Genomic DNA, 22,724 nt, shown 5'->3' with positions numbered 1-22,724 from the left:
ACCAAACATAAGTTAACTTGCTTGGGAAACAGTAAAAATTGTGCTAATGAGAACAAAAGTAGGGGGAGATTTTTCACTTTTTTTGCATTATTTATTTTTACCCATTGAAAAAACTAAAAAGAAAAAAGAAAAAATAAGATTAATGATATAGTCGAATTGGAACTAAAACTAAATTCATCATCAAAAATGAAATCAAAGGTAAAAAAGATTTTTTAAATGTCAACTTCTAGCAGTGTGGAGAACTAGAGGGGCCCTCAGTCCTCCCTGAGCACCCTATAATACACAAATTCCACTCCCAAGTGTGGTCCCCAAAAATCTTAGACATGTGTACCAGGAGTCAGGTTCAAAAATGTTCATAGTGATACTGTGTATAGTAACAAAATCCTGAAAATAACTCAAATATGGATCAATACACACATAATGGATAAAACACTATATGTAACAAATTAATCTTAAATTACAGTAAGTGGGAGGAAAAAGTTTTAGAAGATACACATTAATTTTCTTTCTAAATCTTAGGACGTCATCTTTCCAAAGTTTTAAAAAAAACAAAACTAAACAAATATTGTTAAGGACTCATACTTATTTGCTGAAACTATGGAATAAAGGATGAGGGAACTACATATAAAATCCAGAGAGAGGGGCAGCCTGGGCGCCTCAGTGGTTTAGGACCGCTACGGTCCAGGGCATGATCCTGGAGACCTGGGGTCAAATCCCACGTTGGGCTCCCTGCATGGAGCCTGCTTCTCCCTCTGCCTGTGTCTCTACCTCTCTGTCTCTCTGTTTCTCATGAATAAATAAATAAAATCTTAAAAAAAAAAAATCCAGATAGAGTGGTTGCCTTTGCAGTGGAGAGGCATGGGAGGCTAAGGGATATGAAAGAGGAAAATGCATAGGTAAGGATATCAGTAATGTTCTGATTATTAAATTGACTGGTAGTTTCATGAACGTTTATTGTATTATTATCTTTATCACTTAAATGTGTGAAATACTTTGTATCAAGTTGGTTGTTTTTTTTTTTTTCATCAAAGGTGTTAACACAAGTTTAACATTTCTTGGCAAACTGTAATATACTGCACTGGATCTATAAAACTCCATTTTTCTAGACAAGCTGATGAATAATTATGAGCATTAACCTGATTTTCTCCTGCTTATTGTAGAGTTTTTTTTTATAACAGAGAAAATCAATTAAGCAGTTATTAATACTTCAAATTTCAATCTCTGGGAGACTTTCACCTGTGTGGCATTATATGCTTTCTTCCAGTTCTGAAAATGATAGTTTTAGACACCTTCTGATCCCTATAGAGCTCTGAAAAGAGCATGTATTTCAGATTTCCAGAACACATTTCTAAAATTAAAATTTCGCTCAGACTATTTTCTCTTCTTTAAAAAAAAAAAAAAAAAAGTCAGAGGGGCACCTGCCTGAGTTGGTCAAGCATCTGACTCAATTTTGGCTCAGGTCATGACCTCAGAGTCCTGGGATTGAGCCTCACATTGAGCTCCACACTCCACAAGCCTTACACAGAGTTGGCTTAAGATTCCCTCTCTCCCTCTTCCCCTTCCCACTGCTTGCTCTCTCTCACTAATAATAAATAAATAAATAAATAAATATTAAAATAAAAAATAAAGTCATAATAAAAGTTTCCCCAAGTAGACTTCAATATATAGATAACTGCTGCCCAGCTTTTTAGTATATGCCATGTGTTTAAATTCAGCCAGACGATATAACTCAGGCCAAAGTTTGTGACTGTTTTGTTTTGTTTAATATTCATTCATTTATTTGAGAGAACGAGAGAAGAGAGGCGGGGGGGGGGGGGGGGGAGGAGGGAGAGAAAGAAGCCTCAAGCAGACTCCCTGCTGAGCACAGAGCCTGGCATAGGGCTAGATCCTAGGACCTGAGATCATGACCTCAGCTAAGGTGAAATGCTTAACCAACTGAGGTACCCAGGTGCCCTGTGAGTGTTTTAAACATACCCTTTTTTTTTTTTCTGATTGTAAAACCATTGTATGTTTATTATGGAAAAAGTTTCTCTATTTTTTCATATCTTTTAGTTAAGCTTTAGAAAGAAATGTGCCTTTCTAAATAAGAGCTTTGTATTTTTATCACTTCAGAAAATCCATGATAATTCACAATCCTACCAGCAGGATCTGAATGCCTGCTGCCCTAACATTTGGATTTATCATTCTTAAACCCTTGCCAATTTTTATGGATCAGAAATTATGGAACAGTTATTTTAATCTGCACTTTCTTGATTACTGAGCAATTTTTCATGATTTAATGTCTGTTCTTTTTAAATGTCTCAAGTCCTCTAGCCATTTTTCTATTGGGATGTTTACCTTTTAATTTATAATTATTAACCTATACGCGTCCTTTGTATTTATAAATACTATTGCTATATAAGCTGAAGTTTATGCTGTTTATGATTTGCCTTTTTATTTTCTTATGTTGTTTCATGAATTCGTTTTTGGTTTTTATGTGCTTACATCCATCTGTTTTTTATCTTCAAGCTTTTATCCTTTGCTCTTATATTTAAAAAAGAGTCTCATACCCCAATCAATAAATGTATCTTTAAATTGCTCAGATGGCTTTCCTTTTAAAACACCATGTATCTGAATTTTTTTTGCTCTAAAAATCTGAGTCAAACAAGTTTTTAAATTCATGAAAATTTAACCTTTACTGAGAATATTTCAGAAAAACATATTATCTATGTTAATCTGATTAAAGACTCATATTCTAGTTTCAGTTTTCCATAAATGAATGGGCCTTAAACTACAAACTCAACTTATATGACTACAACAGAAGCAAGCTTAATGCTCCTTTCATCCCATCTCCCTAGATTCAATTGACAAGACCAGAGAATCCCAGTTCAAGTAATAAAAAGGCTTCTCACCACTCAGGCAAGTTCAGTGCAGCCACCAATGAAAGGGGACAGAATATCTTTCTGGAACATTTGGATCTTCCTTTACTTGCTCAGGGGAGGAATAGCATTTTCACCTGCAGTCTCAGCAAGTACAGGAGTACTGGCAATGAGGATGTGTAGGTCTTGGTGCCCCCAACTGCTCCATTAAATAGTCCTCTATTTATGGGATTTGACTTTGTTCAATCAGCCAGGGCACAAAAACCTAATAATCTTTTAGAAGTAGACAGCTACAAGTCAGCTACACTCTTAGATTTCCAATATAGTATTTATGTCTAAATAATTAACTTGATCACTTAGTTTAATATTTAAATACAGCTGGCTCCAACTAATTTAATTGTCTCATTACAAAGTGGTTTTGTTATGGGAGGCACAAAAGTAAATTGTTCAGGGAACTCTCCCAAAACACTTGAAAAATCTATTAATCTGCTATCTTAAAATTAAAAGTACAACCCTCACCTGCATTCATACCAAAAAAGCAGGGGTTCTAAATACAATATACAGCATGTGGAAAACAAGACTACAATCTACCTTAAGTCATGTCACTGGGATGGTTTGGCCTCCTGGTTTCAAGATGTATAGAGTTTAACAATATATGGATATGACACAAAAGTGACAAAAAATTTGGCAAGTCAACTATGATACTGAAAAGGTCAATATGAATTCTATTCTATCCCAAAAGTATTTGTCCTGGGTCATCTCTAATGAACCTAGAAGAAGCCAGCATATTTCACAGGGGCTAAATAAAACTTTTTAAAAGGTTAACGGAAAAATATTTATGTGAAAAATGCCTCCAAATATTCTTTTAGTGGGTGGATTCAGCACATACCAGTGAATACCTTTGAGCTTAGTCCAATTTTGAATTAAGCTACAGTTCACCTTTAAGAAACAATGAACCTGTTTTTAAGTAAAACCCTGTATTAATAAGAAACATGGAATGTGAATACAAAATAAAAGATATTATCAACTGCACTGTATCTAAATATTTTACAAAGTTTTCCATGAGCCGTCAGTAGATCTTTAAAATGCATGATCTTTCAAAAAACTTGTTAGTCATTCATCTGTAAAAATCTAGCTTTTTATGTGTATGCCAAGCATAAAATTGCCCCATGCTAAATTTAACACAAACCTCACATCACAGAATGATGTGTTCTTGCACTTGAACATGACTATGACAGTGATTCAAAGGATAAAAACACACTTAGAACAGTCAGTCTACCTTTTGCTGCAATTCAGTACAATGAAGAAAGCCTGAGAAGCATGCAAAAATTAGGTCCATATTTTAAATCTGCAGGCAATCAAGCCAGGAGCCAGGCTATGCAATCACAATCACTTGCAAAACCATTTAAACCATTTTTTAGTTGTAATTGTTAGCAGTTTCTTATGACTGTAATCTTTAAAAAAATATCTTCCACTTGAAAAATTAAATGCACATGTACATTAACTTTTTTTGTCTACTTGGAGTTAGGTGCTAGCTATTCCAAGTTAAAATTTTCTTTCTTCTTTCCAATTCTGCATTCCCTTTTAATTTTTGTATACTATGGTTCCAAGTTAATTTCATAATATTTATCCAAATAATGGTTAGCTAACTACACTTTGTAAAGATACACAGTTTAATAAACAATGTAGAGAGTCACTTTATGATAACATTGTTTTTGGGGAGCCTAGGTGGCTCAGTTGGTTAAGTGGCTGCCTTTGGCTCAGGTCATGATCCCAGGATCCTGGGATCCAGGCCCACGTTAGGTTTTCTGCTCTGTGGGAGTCTGCTTTTCCCTCTCCCTCTGTCCCTCCCCCGACCTGTGTGTTAAGAGTTCTCTCTCTCTAATAAATAAAATCTTTAAAAAGAAAAAAAAAATTGTTTTTTACAAAGTAGTATGTTATCTTTTCCGATATTCAAGGATGGTTAATCATTTTACAAATGCTAGATAATTAAAGATACTCAGCATTATAAACTGGTATGCATAACTCTTAACAGAGCACACTGAATCATAAGATATGAAATGAGTTGCTCAAGGTCAGAACATATGCCAGCCAGGTGGCCTGCAGTGGCAACCTTAAATTCTTGTCCCTCACATGTGCCATCCCAAGAGAGATCTACTCTAAATTCTGTCTGCAAAACTCTTAACCTAGGCATTCTTCACGGGCCAGAAAACTTTTAGGACAGGATTTCAAACTTAAGGAATTAAGTAGAAAAGAATTTAACATAAATGTTACCCTAATAAACAAATTTAATTTTCAGGTAATGGATTCATCACCTGAATGGTCAACTTCTAAGAAACTAACTTTTTGCCAATGTTGTATTTAAGTGGCTGGGCGATGGCTCCGGAGGCCACTGGGGCACCACTAGAGAGGACTAGCCATCAGGGAGTCAAACAGTTACAGTTCAGAGTAGGGCTGCCATCGTCCTCTGTGGTAACCTGAGGCAGAGACCACTCAGTGTTCACAGGGAAGAACACAGGTATTGGCTTTCTCACCTCTCAGTTTGGAAGGGGTAAGGGATCATATCCTTCTTTCAAATTCTCAATTTGAACTACTGGAGACTGAAGGAAGTTCTAAAGTGTTAACAGTTTGGTTGTTTTAAGCTGGTCCCAAATAGCTTGATCACTTTTAACACTGTTTAAAGCAATTCTTTCATGCATTCTTACACATTTCTCATAACTGAAACTCACTGGCCTCTCTATACTATCTCTTCCCCTATTCGCAAGTAAGTTCCTAAATCACTTAGCAAGCTTAAAAAAAAAAAAAATCAAAGTTTAGAGGCAAACTACCACTGTTAAAAGACAGAGTTTGTAGGTAATCGATAATGTGATTTCATGGTAAGACTATCAAGTTAATAACTACCTGACTTCCATGTTCAAAAGCACAATGTTTATATTCTTTGAAAAAATACCTAGTGCCAAAAGTAACTATTCAAATATAAACTATATGTATATTGGCCACCTGGTACATTTAAAAACATCTGACAGATTAAAAGTATATAAGAATGGGAGGCACCTGGGTGGCATACTTATGTGGAGCATCCAACTCTTGGTTTTAGCTCAGGTCTGATCTCAGGGTCATGAGATCAAGCCCTGCGTTAGGCTCCATGCTCAGCGGGGAGTCTGCTTGAGATTCTCTCTCCCTCTCTCTCTGCCCCTCCCCCAATACTTTCTCTAAAAAAAATAAATCTTAAAAAAAATTTTTTTAAATGTAAAAATGGAATTTTTGATAAGCCTACATAGAATTATACAATTTTTATTTGAAAAGGGAGGGAGAAGGCACAGAAGAAAATCAACATTCATCATGTACTTACTAGGAAACAGGTACCATGCTTAGTATTTTACAAAAAACTAAAATCAATTCAATGCTTCTTATATTTCCTTACCAAGTAATTATAAACCTATATATTCAAACATCAAAGGAATTAAACATAAACTCTCTGAGAATCCTGACTTGATTCCATTTTTTTTCTTTGGGCCATGTACTAAACCTATCACATTCATCATTCTTATATATATAGACCAAAGGCTCAGAGTCCTATTAAATTATCCCAGAATGTAACTCATGAATACTATTACCTCAGTGAAATATTCAAGAAGCTACTTTTGATGATCCAAGAATTCAATTCTCCTAAGTATGCTCTGATAGAAGTTTGTTGCTACTTTCATTAAACATCAAGAGATGAGCTGTTAATATTGAAAAATACTCTTCATTATGACCATTTACATACTTAAGCTTAGTCAGCTTCCAAAGGTTATAAGGAAGAGAAATAGAGTTAGAAATGAGATAAATTTGACTTCACTGAGGACTTTGTTTCATAGGGTCTGCACTGGCTGGCTATTTTGTTTTACTGATATACAGTACATTGGTCATGTCAGGGAAAACAGATGCTTTTTGAGAGAGGTAGAAGGAAGTTAAAAAAAGATGCCTGTGCTTCCAACGCATAACAGCTTTATCACCAACCTTTGAGAAAAGAGATAAACTGAAGGGATTTTAAAGTGTCATTCTTACATTTCTCAAATTTCAATTAATTGATTCTAAGAACTCAGCACAATGTGAAAAATGCTTATTACTATGTTAAATGAAAACAACACAGTATAAACTTTCATCTATATTATAGTTATATAAAAATGTGTATCTAAAAAGAACTGAAAGTTAATTTTTTTAATTTAAATCCAATTAATTAACATATAGTGTATTATTAGTTTCAGAGGTAGAGTTTAGTCATTCATCAGTCTTATATAACACCCAATGCTCATTACATCACGTGCCCTCCTTAATGTCCATCACCTAGTTACCAGCCCCCACCTCCCTCCACTCCAGCAACCCTTAGTTTGTTTCCTATGATTAAGAGTCTTTTATGGTTTGTCTCCCTCTCTGATTTCATCTTGAAACAGTTGATTTTAGAGTACAATGGTTTTAGAGATAATTGCTTTAATTTTGATTCTTTTGTAATATAACAATGTTGCAATAAGAACAGCTTTATAAAATTATATCCTAAAAAATAAATAAATAAATAAATAAAAAATAAAATTATATCCTCACCATGTAGAGTAAATGGTACTCTGTTTGCAATGACTAAACCATGCTAAGAATATGAGTGTTTGTGTTTTCTGTCAGCTCCAGGAAACCATGACTTCCTTGTCTGCCCCACAACATCTCAGGCCCAAATAGATCTAATAAATATCCAATGCCAGTCTAATCACTCAACTAGTGACGAACACCAAGTGTAGTTATCAGGAAAGTAAAAACTTACTGTTATTTGTTGGTTCAGGAAACCCAGCCTTTGGACCACTCCATCCTTTGTTTTCCCCTGTCTGAAAGATTAAGTCAATTGTTTAAATCCAGAGAAACAGATTAATTCAAAAAGAAGAAAGTTAACTAATCAATTAATAAGCAAAGGCAAAAGTCACTCACATGATTATTCTGATTATTCTTTCCCTCTCTAACCTCAGAACCATAAATACAAAAGTAACTAATAGGAACAGTATCATTTCTTCCTTTTCTACATGCAAATCTATTCTTGTGTCTCCTTCTGCTTTCATCGGTTTATCTAAATTTACAATTTAAGTAATCAATAAAGCCCCATATTCAGTACATTATATACAACATAGGCTCTATCTAGATGGTTAAAAAGTAAACAATTCTTACTCAAACGCTAAACAATAATAATCACCACAAACACTAACGTGACTCAAAGGGCTTTATGACTTCTGAGGTCAAATTAATAATAGAAATATTACTGGGTCTGTTCTGTAAAAGTTCTGTGTCAAGGGTCATGAAATATTGCTCACAACAAATTGAAAACTAAGCTCAAGATTTAAGTAAAACTTGTAATATCCTGACTTTTGTCAGATGATTTGACCTCTATTGGTTATAAAAATATTCAGAGAAACCAATATATTTTGAAGTACTAAGTATTAGTACTTTAACTAATTTTAGTTAAATTAATAAATGACCTTAACTGGTTATATTCTCTTTGTATGGAGCTGGTATTATTGATATAAGGTACATCAGGGGGAAAAAAGACATATTTCCTATCATAATCAGTACTTTATATTTACATTATCAGATGTCAATGTTCAAATGGATAAATTAACTCTATAGATATAAATACAAAATACAGTCCTAGCAAATAGTGTACCACCGTGAAAGGATAGAGGAGGAGGAAATGCTCGTCAATGCAGACAGATATCAATGGAAGACCTGGAAAGACCCCACTTACACATTCTCTGTGAAGATGAGATCACAGAATGAGAGGAAAGCTGACTGAGGGAGGTTAGAAGGTTGAGGGAAGTATAGTAAGGAATAAATCACATTAGGGAGATGAAGAGTGGGCAGATTAGAAGAATGCAGAGTCTCAGGCAAGTGAGGGTTTAGCTGAAGTTGATAATAAATTTAGCATTTCATTCTTCCTTTCATTCTACTTATAACCAGGGTTAAATATTAGACTATATGCTCTATGTCTAGTTTTTCACCTTCAACTGAATCCCAAGCCTCTCTGATTTCCACCTCAATACTCTAATAAGACTTTTTGTAGGGTTTCTGCTTAAACATGACAGAGTAAACAGAAAGAGTAACCTCTCCCCCACCCCACCAAACATCTCTAAATTGATAATCCAGTAATCCATAAACTCTCTCTCCCTCTCTTCTGCCCACAGACCCTCAAACAGAATATGAAGGTACTCAACAGCAGAAGAAATAAGCCTATCAAAGGCTAGAACCAGAAAAGCAGATAAACAGTTGGAACTGACCTAGCAGATGTGAGTAGGCTGAAACTAGTCTCAAGGGTGAGAAGCCAACAAAGACCTTGCAGAAAAGTAAACTGATTTGTGTCCCCAGAACCCCAAAAAGCCTCAGGAATTAGAAGCACACTTGGTACTTCTAAAGATGAATCCTGGAAGGACCTGAAAACAGAAATATTATCTGAAAGTCTTTCAAAGTGCTATGAAATTTTCAGGTCACCTCTGTGACCCCAAAAAAAACAGCTTTCATAAGAAGTGGGTTTTTTTTTTTCATTATGTTACTAGGTCAGCTTTATTTCTGATGATAACCACTAGTCCTTTGGTGCCAATAGAATGAATAAAAGGCACAAACGAGCTGGGTAATACTGACTTGTGTCAAAACAATCAGTATGCAGCAATCAGTCCATTCTCCCCAAGATTACAGCATGCATGTGTCTCCTCTGCTCACCACACTCCACACCTGGACCTCCTTTCCCAGCCTGAAACATAATGCCCATTCTTCAAGTACCAGTTCAAAATTTACTGCTTCCATAAAGTGTTCAACCTCCCCTTTCAATCCAATGATACTCTCTCTCTCCTGAATTCCACTCTCAGATGTTTCCAATGTTTCTTGCACCAACTATAACTTTTTGCCTACGTTGTAATTATTAATCTAAGCATTGCTTTCCACTAATCCAGTTTCAATATTTTGCAAGAAGGACAGTGTCTTCTTTCCTTTATGTCCAGCATGGCAGGTGTTCCAACAATTATAGAAAGGAGCACGTTAGTGTGTGAAGGAGAATATATTACACAGTGCACTGTCGGAAGGACTCACACACTAAAGGAACTAAGGGACAGGAAGACATGAAGATAAAGGGAAAAGTACATTTTGAGGCTGAAGGTAGGACAAATAAATAATAATACAAATATCCTTTTGAAGACAACTCTATATACCATATTGACCATATTGCCTGCATGCCTTTTCCCCAAACTCTCCAACCTTCTTCAGAAAGGCTAAAACAGAGAGACTTTGAACAACACTAGGCACAGCTGTGGGTGGGATGCTCGACCACAGTGTAAATGAGATGGGAGTCCAAACTTATCCTGGAAGATAAGACATCTAATGCTCTTCCTCATTTTGGACTCAGAAGACAATAGCCAGCCTTCTGACCCACAAGGAATGGCAAAGACAACAAAGGGAAAAGAATAAACCTTCCAAAAAAGGTTAAGATTTTTTAAAGTTCTCAGAGACATAAAAGAAATATTATACCCATTAAACAAGAAAAAGGGGCTATAAAAAGGAATATTCTAAGAATGAGGAAGAGCTCTGGGAAGTCAATAATATAATAACCAAAGTAAATAATTTCAAAAAAGGACTGGAAGACACAGTTAAAGAAATCTCCTAGAAAACAGTAAGTAGAGAAGGAAAGAGAAAGGAAGGCAGGCAAGCAGGCTGGCTCATAAGATGATCTATAATACTAGGAGGTATCCTAGAAAGAAACAATAGCAAAAATGGAAAGAAATTTTCAAAGGAATAATATAAGAAACTTCTCACTTTTAAAGTACATGAATTTCTGGATTAAAATCCAAATGCCCAACATAATTTACCAAAGAATACACACATCAAGTCAATCATTCACAGATTTCAGAACCCCTAAGAAAAGGAAAAAAAATCAGAAAAGCATCATCAAAAGGGGCAAAAACATAAAAGTATATATATATATATAGGCTGAAGAATCAGTAAGCTTTGGAGTTTCAAAAGGGACATAGAAAACATTGGAGGAGTACCTTCAAAATTCTGTAAAAAAGTTATTTCCAATTTAGAATTGGATCTTAGAAAGGCCATCAATTAAGTGTGTGGGAAATATAAAGATATTTCAGACCTATAATATCTCAAAAAAATATTTACTCACCAAGTATGTTCTACAGGCAAGCTACTAAAATATGTGTTCCATCTAAACAAGGAAGTAAATTAAGAATAAGGGAAACCTTCCAGAAAATAGGCAACTCAACAAGGAGAGAGGCAAAAGAAATTTTCAAAATAATGGCTAAGAAAAGAACCAAAACAATAGCTCTGCAGCAGACCCATCAAACGATTAACCCAAATTAGGAAAGGAAGATAAAAAGCTTCAAGAAAGATTTTAAAAAGGAACTAAAAAAATTGTATGATGGGTTTGCTTATAAGAGAGCTTGAGGGAAAAAAAAGAGCTTGAGGATAAGTTAGAAAGATGTAGGGAAGTGTACATGTGGAGTATGTATATGAGAGTTAAGTCTTCATTTTTCATAACAAGAACTCAGACAATACCTAAAAATGAAAAATATAGGGGCACCTGAGTGGCTCAGTCAGTTAAGCATCTGCCTTTAGCTCAGGTCATGATCCAGGGGTCCTGGGATTGAGCTCCACATCTGACTCCCTCCTCAGCAGGAAGCCTGCATATCCCTCTTTCTCTCTGCCACTCCCCCTGCTTGTGCATTGTCTCTCTCAAATAAATAAATAAAATCTCTTTTAAAAAAATAAATGCAAAATCTAGAAATAGCAATATGAGCAACAGAAAAATAATACAATGAACAGCTGAAGCAAGTGACAAATGATTGTCTCTGGAAAAAGGAAGCAGAAATGGCCAGTAGCAGGGCTTTTTTTTTTTTTATAAATCTTGAGCCCTTATACAATGAATCTTGATAAATCCTGACTTTTTATACATATATCATCAGTATTATTTTGATCAATATAATAATCAAATCTATAAAAGAATGAAACACATGCCAGTTATGTCTTGTTAGAGAACAAACTCCACAATATAAGTGAAACCCCAACATATAAATGGAAAAGAAAATCAAGATGTAAGAACAGTATATTTTAAAAGGGTGGAAAGAATGTTTCACTTTTTCTTAGAATGTAGAAATGTGTCAATGAGAAAGCACCAGAGAAAACGTCTCTTGAATCCATCTGAGATCTGAGATTGTAAAACAAACATGAAAAATGAATTCTAGAGAGTAACAAACCCCTCCAAGGAGAGGTAGGGCTTGCAAAGTGTTTCAACACTGGCAGAGCAAGTAAGGAAGAGATGAATGTTATAAATGCAGGTAATGCAGGTGAGAAGAAAGTAGATGAAATGCCAATAAATTCTATGGGGTGTCTGGGTGGCTCAATCAGTTAAGCATCTGCCTTTGATAGCTCTGTAGTAGACTTGGCTTGGGTCATGATCTCAGGGTCCTGGGATCGAGCCGTGTGTTAGGCTCCTTGATTAGTGGTGAGTCTGCTTCTCCCTCTCTTTCTCCCCCCTCTCATGTTCTCTCTCTCTCTCTCTCTCTCCAATAAATAAAATCTTTTTTAAAAATGCCAATAAATTCTAAAAGATTGAGTGTGGGCTAGCACAACAGTTCAGAAAAACTAGGATCTCCAGGCAGAATCTCTTTTCCATGGGCCTCTCCTGAGTACTCAGGAGAACAATCAACCAGAGGTACAACTGGAAATCTCAGAGAGCCTCAATTGGTAGAGGAGATATGCAGCTGGTGAATATTTGCCACTGAGAGGAAAGGATAGAACTTTTGTACACTTCTCTGGACTTTTCTCTCATACAAAGCAAAAAGCTCAAGACACTAGAGAAAAGAGAGAAACAAATCCTAACCCCCTCTGAAGTACAGACAGAGATTCTTTTCTTCCAGAGGCTGAGGCAAAAAAGACTCATTGTTTCTAGAAAAGGAGTAAAAGCAAAAGCTACCTACCCCTGGGGGAAAACAGGGGTACAAAACACTCTTGAAAGCAAGGCCCTACACCAATATAAAGTAGAAGTCTAAGCATGCTGACAAGGGGGCAGGAAACTCTCTTGTACCCAAGAGCACCCACAGATCCAATGTCAAGTTTAACTACCATGAGGAAGGAGGCAGATAAAAACCTACATCTGAAACTCAGGCACAGAGAGACTACTTGAGAATGAGGCTGGGCAAGAAAATCAAGAACTACATCCCCACACGCACCACACTCTTATGATCAAGTAATAAGCACAAGAGCTGACTACAGAGCATACAGATATCCCTTACCCCTTGCCACAGTAAAGGGGGAACTGCTGAAACCGAGGACAGAGCAGAAACACAGGGAAAAATCCTTCCCAAACCTCACCCCACATAGAACACAGATAATAGCACACCACTACTGAATGAATCAGAAGTCAGCAGTGACGATAGTAACAAAACTCAAAATGAGCTCAACTACTGACAAGATTGATGCCACCCTCCACACTAAGTCTGAAAGAAGAGACATGCCTATTACTCAACATAAATACTATTTAACAGCCTCCACGAATTCTCAATAAACAATGTCCAACACTTATTCAAAGATTATGAGACACTCCAAATTGCAAGAATTGTCAGAGGATAAAGAAGTCAACAAAACAGGACCCAGAGATGACCCAGATGTTAGGATTACAAGAAACAAATTTTACAATACCTATGATTAGCAGGTTAGAAGATTTAATGTAAAAGACAGATAACATGTATAAATATATGGGAAATCTCAGCAGAAAATAACAGAAACTATAGAACAAAAGCAAATGGAAATCCTGGAGGAGAGTCACAGATGAAAATTAATGCTGATGTCATTATTAATGGATAGGTAGAGATGAAGAAATAATCACTAAAACTGCAAATAAATCAATAGAAATTACTCAAACTGAGGCACAGAAAAAAAATTAAAAAATTAAAAACAAGAACTACCGGAGCTAAAAAAAAACCAATACCAATGGTCTAACAAATAAGCAACTAGAAACTATGTAAAAGAGAGGAAACAAAGAATAAGAAATATCTGAAGAAATAATAGCAGAGAATTTGACAAAGTAACCAAATTATAACAAAACACAGATGCCATGCTCAGTAACCACTAAGCAGGAAAAATACAAAAGGAGGAAAAAGGCTGACTACAGAGCATACAGATGTCCCTTATCCCTTGGCACAGTAAAGGAGGGATTTTAAGTCCCTCCAACAGAGGAGAAAGGGAAGAAGGAAAGAGGAAGGACAAGGAAGAGGCAGAAGGATAAAGGGGAAAAAAATCATATTTAGACATAGTCAAACTGCTGAGAATTAATGAAGGAAAATTCTGACCACCTTCAAAGGGGAAAAAAATTTTATGAAGAGGAAAGAGTAGGTAAGAATTACAGCAGATGTCTCATCAAAAACTACATAGATCAAAAGACAATGGAACAAGATATTTTAAAATATAGTAGTGCCCCTTATCCACAGTGGGGACACTAACAAAAAAAGAAGCAGATAGACAATCAGAAGGGATACAGGACTGGAAAGAAGAAATCAAAAAGAAAATTAGAACATAAAAAAAAAAAAAAGAAAATTAGAACACATATCTTAAAATGAATGAAAATAGAATTCAAATTGTCAAAATCTGTAGAACAGAGCTAAACCAGTGCTTAATGAGAAGTATAGAGCATTAAATCTTATATTAGAAAAGAAGAAAGTTCTCAGATCCATAGTCTTAGCTTCAAGTTTACAAAACCAGAAAAAAGAAAATTAAACCCAAAGTCAGTGAAAGAAGGATAAAATAAAGAGCAGAAATCAATAAAATGGAAAACAGAAAAATAGAGAAAAGTAATTAAACAAAAACCTGGTTGTTTAAAAGAGATAAAAAAAATTAATAAACTCCTAGCCAAGTTGATCAGGAGAAAAAGAAAACAAATTACTAACAGGAGGAATGAGAGAGGGAATATCACTACAGATGCTGTAGCCATTAGAAGGATAACAAGGGGGGCGGGCGGGGGCGCACCTGAGTAGCTCAGTTGCTTAAGCATCTGCTTTCAGCTCAGGTCATGATCCCAGACTCCTGGGATCGAGTCCCACATTAGGCTCCTTGGTCAGAGTGGAGTCTGTTCCTCCCTCTCTCTTGGCCCCGCCCCCACCTTGTGCTTATTTTCTCTCACTCACTCTTTCTCTCAAGTAAATAAATAAAATATTTTTTTAAAAAGTAAAAAGAAGGGTAACAAGGAAATGCTGTGAACAATTCTATACCAAGAATTTAACAACTTAGAAGAAATGGATAAATTCCTTCAAGGATTCAAACTGCCAAAGTTCACTTAGAAGTAGATAGCCTGAGTAGCCCTATATCTATTTTTTAAAACTCAATTTATAGTTAAAACCTTCCCAGTCTTCCCCAGATGGCTCCACTGGAAAATTCCACCCAAATACTAAAGAAGAAAGATTACCAAAGTCTTCTAAACTTCCAAACTTACTATACCAAGAGCATTACCCTGATCCTGATGTTAAAACCAGACAACGATATTACAACAACAACAAAATATGGATCAATATCTCTTATACATGTAGCCATAAAAATCTTTTAAAAATATTAGCAACTCTATTCTAGAAATATGTAAAAAAAAAAAAAAAAAAAGGTAATACATCATGGTCAAGTGGGGTTTATGCCAGTCAGGCAAGCTTAGTTCAATATTCACAAAACAGTCAAGGTCACTTGGCAGCCATTAGGATGGATACTGTTTAAGAAAACAAGACAAAATAAGATGCCTGGGTGGCTCAGTGGTTGAGTGTCTGCCTTTGGCTCAAGGCATGATCCTGGAGTCCCAGGATCGAGTCCCACATCAGGCTCCCTGCTTGGAGCCTGCTTCTCCCTCTGCCTATGACTCTGCCCCTCTCTTTTTTTCTCTCTCTCTCTCTCTCTGTGTTTCTTGTGAATAAATCAATAAAATCATAAAAAAAAAAAGCAAGACAAAACAAACACCTACACACACACATACCAAGTGTTAGCAGAGTTATGGAGAAATTGGAACCCTTGTGCATTGCTGGTGGGAATATAAAATGGTACAGCTACTGCAGAAAAGAATTTGCTAATTCCTCAAAATATAAACGTAGAATTACCATATGATCAAACAATTCCACTTCTAAGTATATATTCCAAACATTAAAAGTAGGGATTTAAAATAGATACTGGTACCCCAATGTTCATAACAGCATTACTCATAATAATCAGTAGTTGAAAATAACCCAAATGTCCATCAATAGATGAATGGATAAACAAAGTGTGATATATCCACACAATGGAATACTATTCAGGTTTTAAGAGGAATGAAATTCTGATATATGCGACATACAATATGGATGAACCTTTGAAAACATGCTAAATGAAATAAGCTCAACAAAATGGACAAACTTTGTATGATTCCACTTAAAAGATGGTTCCTTGAAAAGACAAAGGGAAGAATGAGGAATTAGTGTTTAATGCAGTACAGTTTCTATTTGGAATGATGAAAACATTCTGGAAGTACATAAAAGTGATGGCTGCACAACACTGTGAATGTAGTTTTGCCACTGAGATGTTCACCTAAAGTGGTTAAAATGGTAATTTTATTAAATATTACATAAACTTTTAAAATCCATCAGTGAAATTCATTACAACAAACTAAACCAGAAAATTATATAACATATCAACAGACACAGAGAAAGCATTTGGCAAAATTCAAAATGGACTGGTAAGTAAAAAACAAAACAAAACAAAACAAAATGAAAACAATCTCTTAAAGCATGAATACAAGGAAATAACCTGATATAGAGTATCTATGAAAAAAACCTACAATCATCATGGTATTTATAGCAGTGAAAGACTGAAATGACTATCCTTTTAAGATGAGGACCAAGGTAAGGATATCTGCTTTCTATTCAACAAACAACCATATCTTTTCAACATTGTACCAGATGCTCTGTATTTAGAGCAATAAAGAAGATAAGTAGATAAAAGCATACAGATCAGAAAGGAAGAAATAAAACTGTTTTTATTCATAGATGACATGGTCATCAATGCAGAAAATCCCAAACAATCTACAAACTAAGCTATTATAATTTATAACTCCGTTTAGCTGGGTCGCAGAGTACAAGGTCAATACATAAAACCAATTGTATTTCTATACAGTAGAAAAGAAGAATTGGAAATTGAATGCTATTGCCATTGGGTTAAAGACTAATATCATTAATAATATATCCCAAAACATGAAATACTTAGGCATAAACATAAAAATTGTGTAAAATATTTCTAGAAAAAGTAGAAAACGTTGCTGTAAAATATTTTTAAAAATATAAATAAATGGAGAGCTAGATCTTGTTCATGGACTGAAAGACTCAATATTAAGACACCGATTTGTGTGAAACTGATCTATATATTCAATCCCAAAGAAAACTTCCCAACTGGCTTTCTTTTCTTGGTAGAGAATGATTTCAAAAATTCTATGGAAACGCAAAGGCCCTGGACTAGCCAAAACAATTTAAATTTCTTTATCTGATTTCAAACCTTACTTTAAAAGCTATAGTCTAAAAAAAAAAAAAAAATTAAAAGCTATAGTCTATACACAGTTGTAATAGTTTTAAGGGTAGACATATGGATTAATGGAACAGAATAGAGAATCCAGAAACAGACGCATCAATATGCGGTTAACTGATTTTCAACAAAGGTGCTAAGATAATTCAATGGAAAAAGCATTCATCTTTTAAACAAATGGGCTAGAACAACTGGATAACCTACATGGAAAAGGAGGAAAGGAGAGGACAGGAAGGAAAGGAAGGAGAAAGCAGGGAAGTTCTTTACCTGATAAAGGATTTGTGTCCAAAATATGTAACGAACTCTTTAACAACTACTCAAAAAGAAAGCAAACTATCCCATTTTTAAAGAGACAAAGCTTTGAATGGACATTTCAAGGAAGAGATATGAATGGTAAATAAACACATGCTAAGATATCCAACATTATCAGTTATTAGGAAAATGCAAATTAAGTTCCAATGAGATAACATTAATGCACCTACTAGTACAGTCAAAACTCAAAACCAAAAATACCAATGCACCTACTAGTACAGTCAAAACTCAAAACAAAAAATACCAAGAGTTGGAAAAAATGTGCAGTAACTAGAGCTCTCAAACACTCCTGGTGGGAATACAAATTGGTTCAGCCTCTCTGGAAAACATCCTCACAGTTTCTTAAAAGTTATACATGCACTTATACAAATATGTACATAAAGAATACACTAGAGAAATAAATACATATAAAGACTTTACATGAATGTTTACAGCCACTTAATTTATAATAGCCTCAAACTAGAAACAGCCCAAATGTTAGTGAAGATGAAAACAATAACAGAAAATAAAAGAATAAACTAATGAAATACAACAACATGAGATGAATCTCAGCATTATGAAGCCAGACGTAAAAGGCTTCCTAATGTATGATCCAATTTATATGACATTCTGGAAAGGCAAAATTATAAAAACAAAAATCAAATCAGTGCTTGCCAGCAGGCTAAGCATAAGGGAAGAGATTAACTACAAATATTTCTGTAACAGAAATATTATAAATCTTAATTGTGGTGGTGGTTAATGAATGTGTACACACATACAAACACACATATGTCAAAATTCATTGAACTATGCCTCAACAAATCTGAGTTTCTTTATAAAGTGGGGATATATTAGTATATACGTGTAGAATATTTCTGTGAAGACATTTATCAAATCTTTATGTAATATTCACTATATTTTAGACAGTATTCCAAATCCTGTACAAATATCAACTCATTGTGGGAGATGCTATTCAAAAGAAAGATTAAAAAACCAAGGGTCTCAGAGTGAAAAAAGACTACCTTTTTTTCACTGTTCACTCCATGCTATTTGAATTCTTTTAGCCATGTACATATCCTGTATATTTAAAAAATTTTTAAATGGTTTCGTCACATTCATCACAAATCTTTTTATTGACAAATCAGTATATTCAGTCTTTCTCTTTTGCTGTCTCTACAGCATATGACTGCTATCTACTCCTTAAACTCACTCTCTCTTCCTGTTTACAGGTTTTCTTTCTTCCTCTTTCCTGTCTCCCCCATGCATTTTATCTGCTACTGAAAACTTACCACTTACACTTCAGAAATCTCTCAGGTATCTTCCCCACTCTCTTCTCTACCACCACTGCCTGCGTTCAGACCCTCAGCATCTTTTACCTGAACAGTTCTGCTAGCCCCCCAACTGGCCTCTCAGCAGCCTTCAGTCTCATCCTGCTCAAATATATACCCTATATTACTTAAAGGATTGTCTTCTGAAGAATGTAAACCAGACCATGTGATTTTTATGTTCAAATCTTAATGTGAAATTTCTCAATCTCTTTAATTCACATAAAACAATGGTCTCAGCTATTCTTTACTTTCCAGATTCATCTTCATATTCTCTAGGTTATAGTACTATAATTTTTGTTACGCAATTAAAGCTCCTTGCTGTTAACACTGAAGGGTTAGTTTTTCCGAATGTAGGGACTAAATTTCAGTCATCTTGTTATTATCTTCAGTTATTGGTGTTTGGCATTAGTGTTTAGTGGGTACAATGGTAAATTTTATATGTCGACTTGTCTGGACCATGGTGACTAGATATCTAATCAAGCATTATTCTGGATGTTCTGTGAAGGTGTTTTTGGAAGATTTACATTTAAATCACTGAACACTGAGTAAAGCAGATCCTTCTCTGTAATGCCGGTGGGACTAATGAGTTGAAGACCTACCTAGAAGAAAAGTTTGACCTTCACTGAAGAAAGGGAAATCTATAGCAGAAAGCTTTTGAACTCAAATTTAACTCCTGATTCTCCAGCCTGCTGGTCTCTCCCTCAGATTTGGACTAGCCAAGCCTCAATGACTGCATAAGTCAATTGCTTAAAATAAGTTTCTGTGAGTGATGTATGAATGTGTATATATACATACACACATACATATACTACATACACACACATACACATCCCATTGGGCTTTTTCTCTGGAGAACTCTAAACAATAATACAGTGGGTATACAAAATGTTTTTCATATTAATAAAACTAATGCTTTTTGTTCTGTTTTATTTTCACTTAAGATACAAATAGTGTCAGGGCACCTGGGTAGCTCAGTGGTTGAGCGTCTGCCTTTGACTCAGGTCGTGATCCCAGGGTTCTGCGATCAAGTCTCACATCAGGCTCCCTCTGGGGAGCCTGCTTCTACCTCTGCCTATGTCTCTGCCTCTCTGTGTCTCTCATGAATAAGTAAAAATAAAAAATCTAAAAAAGATACATACGTGTCTATGAGGAAATTTATTTTGACATATTTTTATAAATCACTCACCAGTTTTAAGTCAATATAAACGTGTTAAGTTAAAACAACATATACACAATATAAGAACTGCAGAATCTTGAACACATGTTAGGTTTCATGTTACAAATACTTTTAAAAGAAGAAAAAGCACTGACTAGCCAGGTTATAAAAACAGAATTGAAATCTCTAGCGATACCACACAGACAAATAATTCTTAATCGCTCAAAATAACTGCCTGGATATTCACAGCTGTCTTTAAAAAAAAAAAACAAAAAACAGATCTAAATGTTTTTTAATAGATGATTTGGTTTTTACTCTAAATTTCAGAAATGTGTTCCTGCAGGAACTGAAAACATCTCTAAAACAGAATCCTTATGTGAGAAAATGGCATGGAAAAAAAAGCATATTGTTTTTGATAGAAATAATTATTAAGCCTGTTTTATGAATTCTCATTTAATATAATGTTTAATAAAAATAATTTCTACATGTGCATAGATAAAATGATTATACAAAATAAAGTTAAGCTAGTTCCTGCCAAGTTATCTGCCAAGTGCTCAATTTGGGGTTCTCTGCTTCTTTTGCAACAGAGGTAGGTGTTAATGATGTCATTAACTGCTGCAGAAGAAATAGAGGACCATGAACATAAGTCTTGGCAGAAAATAAACACCCTCTGAGTTTACCTTTAAATTTAAAGTAAACAGAAAAATTAGTTTATAGAGCGCCTGTCCAATATAGTTCCTGCCCTAAAGGGATAATTCAGGATCTTTATTTCTAGTGTTTTCAGCTGTATTCCAGAAATAAAGGCTAACAAACCCTGTTCTTTAAAAAAGCACAAATTAAAATTGGTTATATGGCAAGAACCATGAGTGAGTCAATAAGCTAAAAATTATTCAACTGGTATTATATAAAATACATACAGTGATAAAATATTTTTAGATTTTGTCAATTGTAAGATTATAATTAATATTTCATCTTGGCCCTATAAATGTGCTATTTTGTACCTGGAGAATCTATTTTAAAGATACAGAGTACTGCCTTGGCAGGGGAAAAACCTTGACTTCTACTTTAACAGCAGTTAAGACATTACTTGGAATCAAAAACACTGGAACAGGATTTGTACATCACTCCAACATTCTGACAGGATCGGCATATGTACATGTAAATTCAGCTCTCACCTTGTCAAGTTGATCTTGAAGACTAGTGGATGCTTTATAACCAAGCTGTAACAGCATTGCTTCCGCAGCATTTTTTTTGGCTATCTTTTTGTTAGGTCCTGTTCCAGTAGCAACTTCATTGCCTACTTTGACCTGGTAAGATTAAAGTAAGAAACCGATGATAATTGCTTTGGTAAACAGGAACTCCTTAACACAATAAAGCAGTATGTTATGCTTCTGAGAATTCAAAAATATAAAGTTCAGTCCATAATGAAAACAGCAACTAAGATACTATCCCATTTACATGACATTATATATACAAGTGAAACTATACATGGAGAACAGTAGGACAATATGGTCCTCAAAATGACAATGGGAGACTATCTCAGGGTGATAGAATCTTCAATGACTTTTACTTCCCTACATATTTCTGTATTATTTTATTTTTTAAAAACAATATTATTTATATAAGCAGAAAAATAAAATTCACATTATAATAGTTTGTGTTGGTTATGACATTTAGTATTATTTATTTAATAAACTAAAAGACTGAAATGCATGGGTGCCATTTAAAACAATGTTTACATTGCATCTCAAATTTACAAAGGTTTATGTTAAATAGTTCCTGAGGAAAATTAATATACAAGGGTTAACACAATATTGTGGTTAAGAACAAAGATTTCCAGGTCAGATCTGGGTATGAAATTATTGTAGGGGCGACTGGGTGGCCTAGTTGATTAAGACTGGACTCTCGATTTCAGCTCAGGTCATGATCTCAGGGTCATGCAATCGAGCCCTGCAAGGGGCTCTGAACTGGGCACTGCACCTGCTTCAGATTCTCTGTGTCCCTCCCCCCCAATCCATCCCAGTCTCTTAAAAAGAAAAGAAGATAAAATTCTACCACTTCCTAACTGTATAAACTGATTCAAATTAGTATCTCTAAGCTTCAGATATTCCATCAGTAAAAGAGGGGTAATACAACTACCTCATAGTATTGCTCTGAAAATTAAACAAGAAAATGTACATAAACTACAGTGTATAATAAATCATAATTGCTCAATAAACAGTAGCTTTTTATCATGAAAACTATTCCACAATTATCTTTGGCAAACACCTGCTGCATACATATATGTCTATACATGCATTTAAATGTACATCAGCCATCTCATACCCACATGTACATTTTCTGAATTGGGTAGTGCTTTTAAAGATGGATCTACCAAGAACTAATGCAAATATAAAAAGTAAATCAGAAAGCAAAAGGGAAAAAATTTAAAGATAAATAACATTTCTTAAAGATTTTATTTATTTGAGAGAGAGAGCACAAGCAGGGGGAGGGGGAGAGAGA

At 34.9% G+C, this 22,724-nt stretch overlaps 1 protein-coding gene across 21 annotated transcripts in view; it reads right to left on the bottom strand.

Moving 5' to 3' along the window:
- The window catches only part of STAU2 (staufen double-stranded RNA binding protein 2), a 297,168-nt gene that overhangs the window by 139,399 nt on the left and 135,045 nt on the right, over positions 1 to 22,724 (bottom strand). For all 21 annotated transcript variants that reach the window (XM_041769208.1, XM_041769206.1, XM_041769188.1 and 18 more), the window contains 2 exons: positions 21,398 to 21,529; positions 7,654 to 7,714 (listed from right to left, as the gene is read on the bottom strand). In XM_041769208.1, the coding sequence (XP_041625142.1) occupies positions 7,654 to 7,714; positions 21,398 to 21,529 (193 nt within the window). The remainder of the gene's footprint in view (positions 1 to 7,653; positions 7,715 to 21,397; positions 21,530 to 22,724) is intronic.

Source organism: Vulpes lagopus, chromosome 9 (genome assembly GCF_018345385.1).
Source record: "Vulpes lagopus strain Blue_001 chromosome 9, ASM1834538v1, whole genome shotgun sequence".
NCBI lineage: Eukaryota > Metazoa > Chordata > Mammalia > Carnivora > Canidae > Vulpes > Vulpes lagopus.
This window is presented reverse-complemented; position numbering and strand designations above follow the sequence as displayed.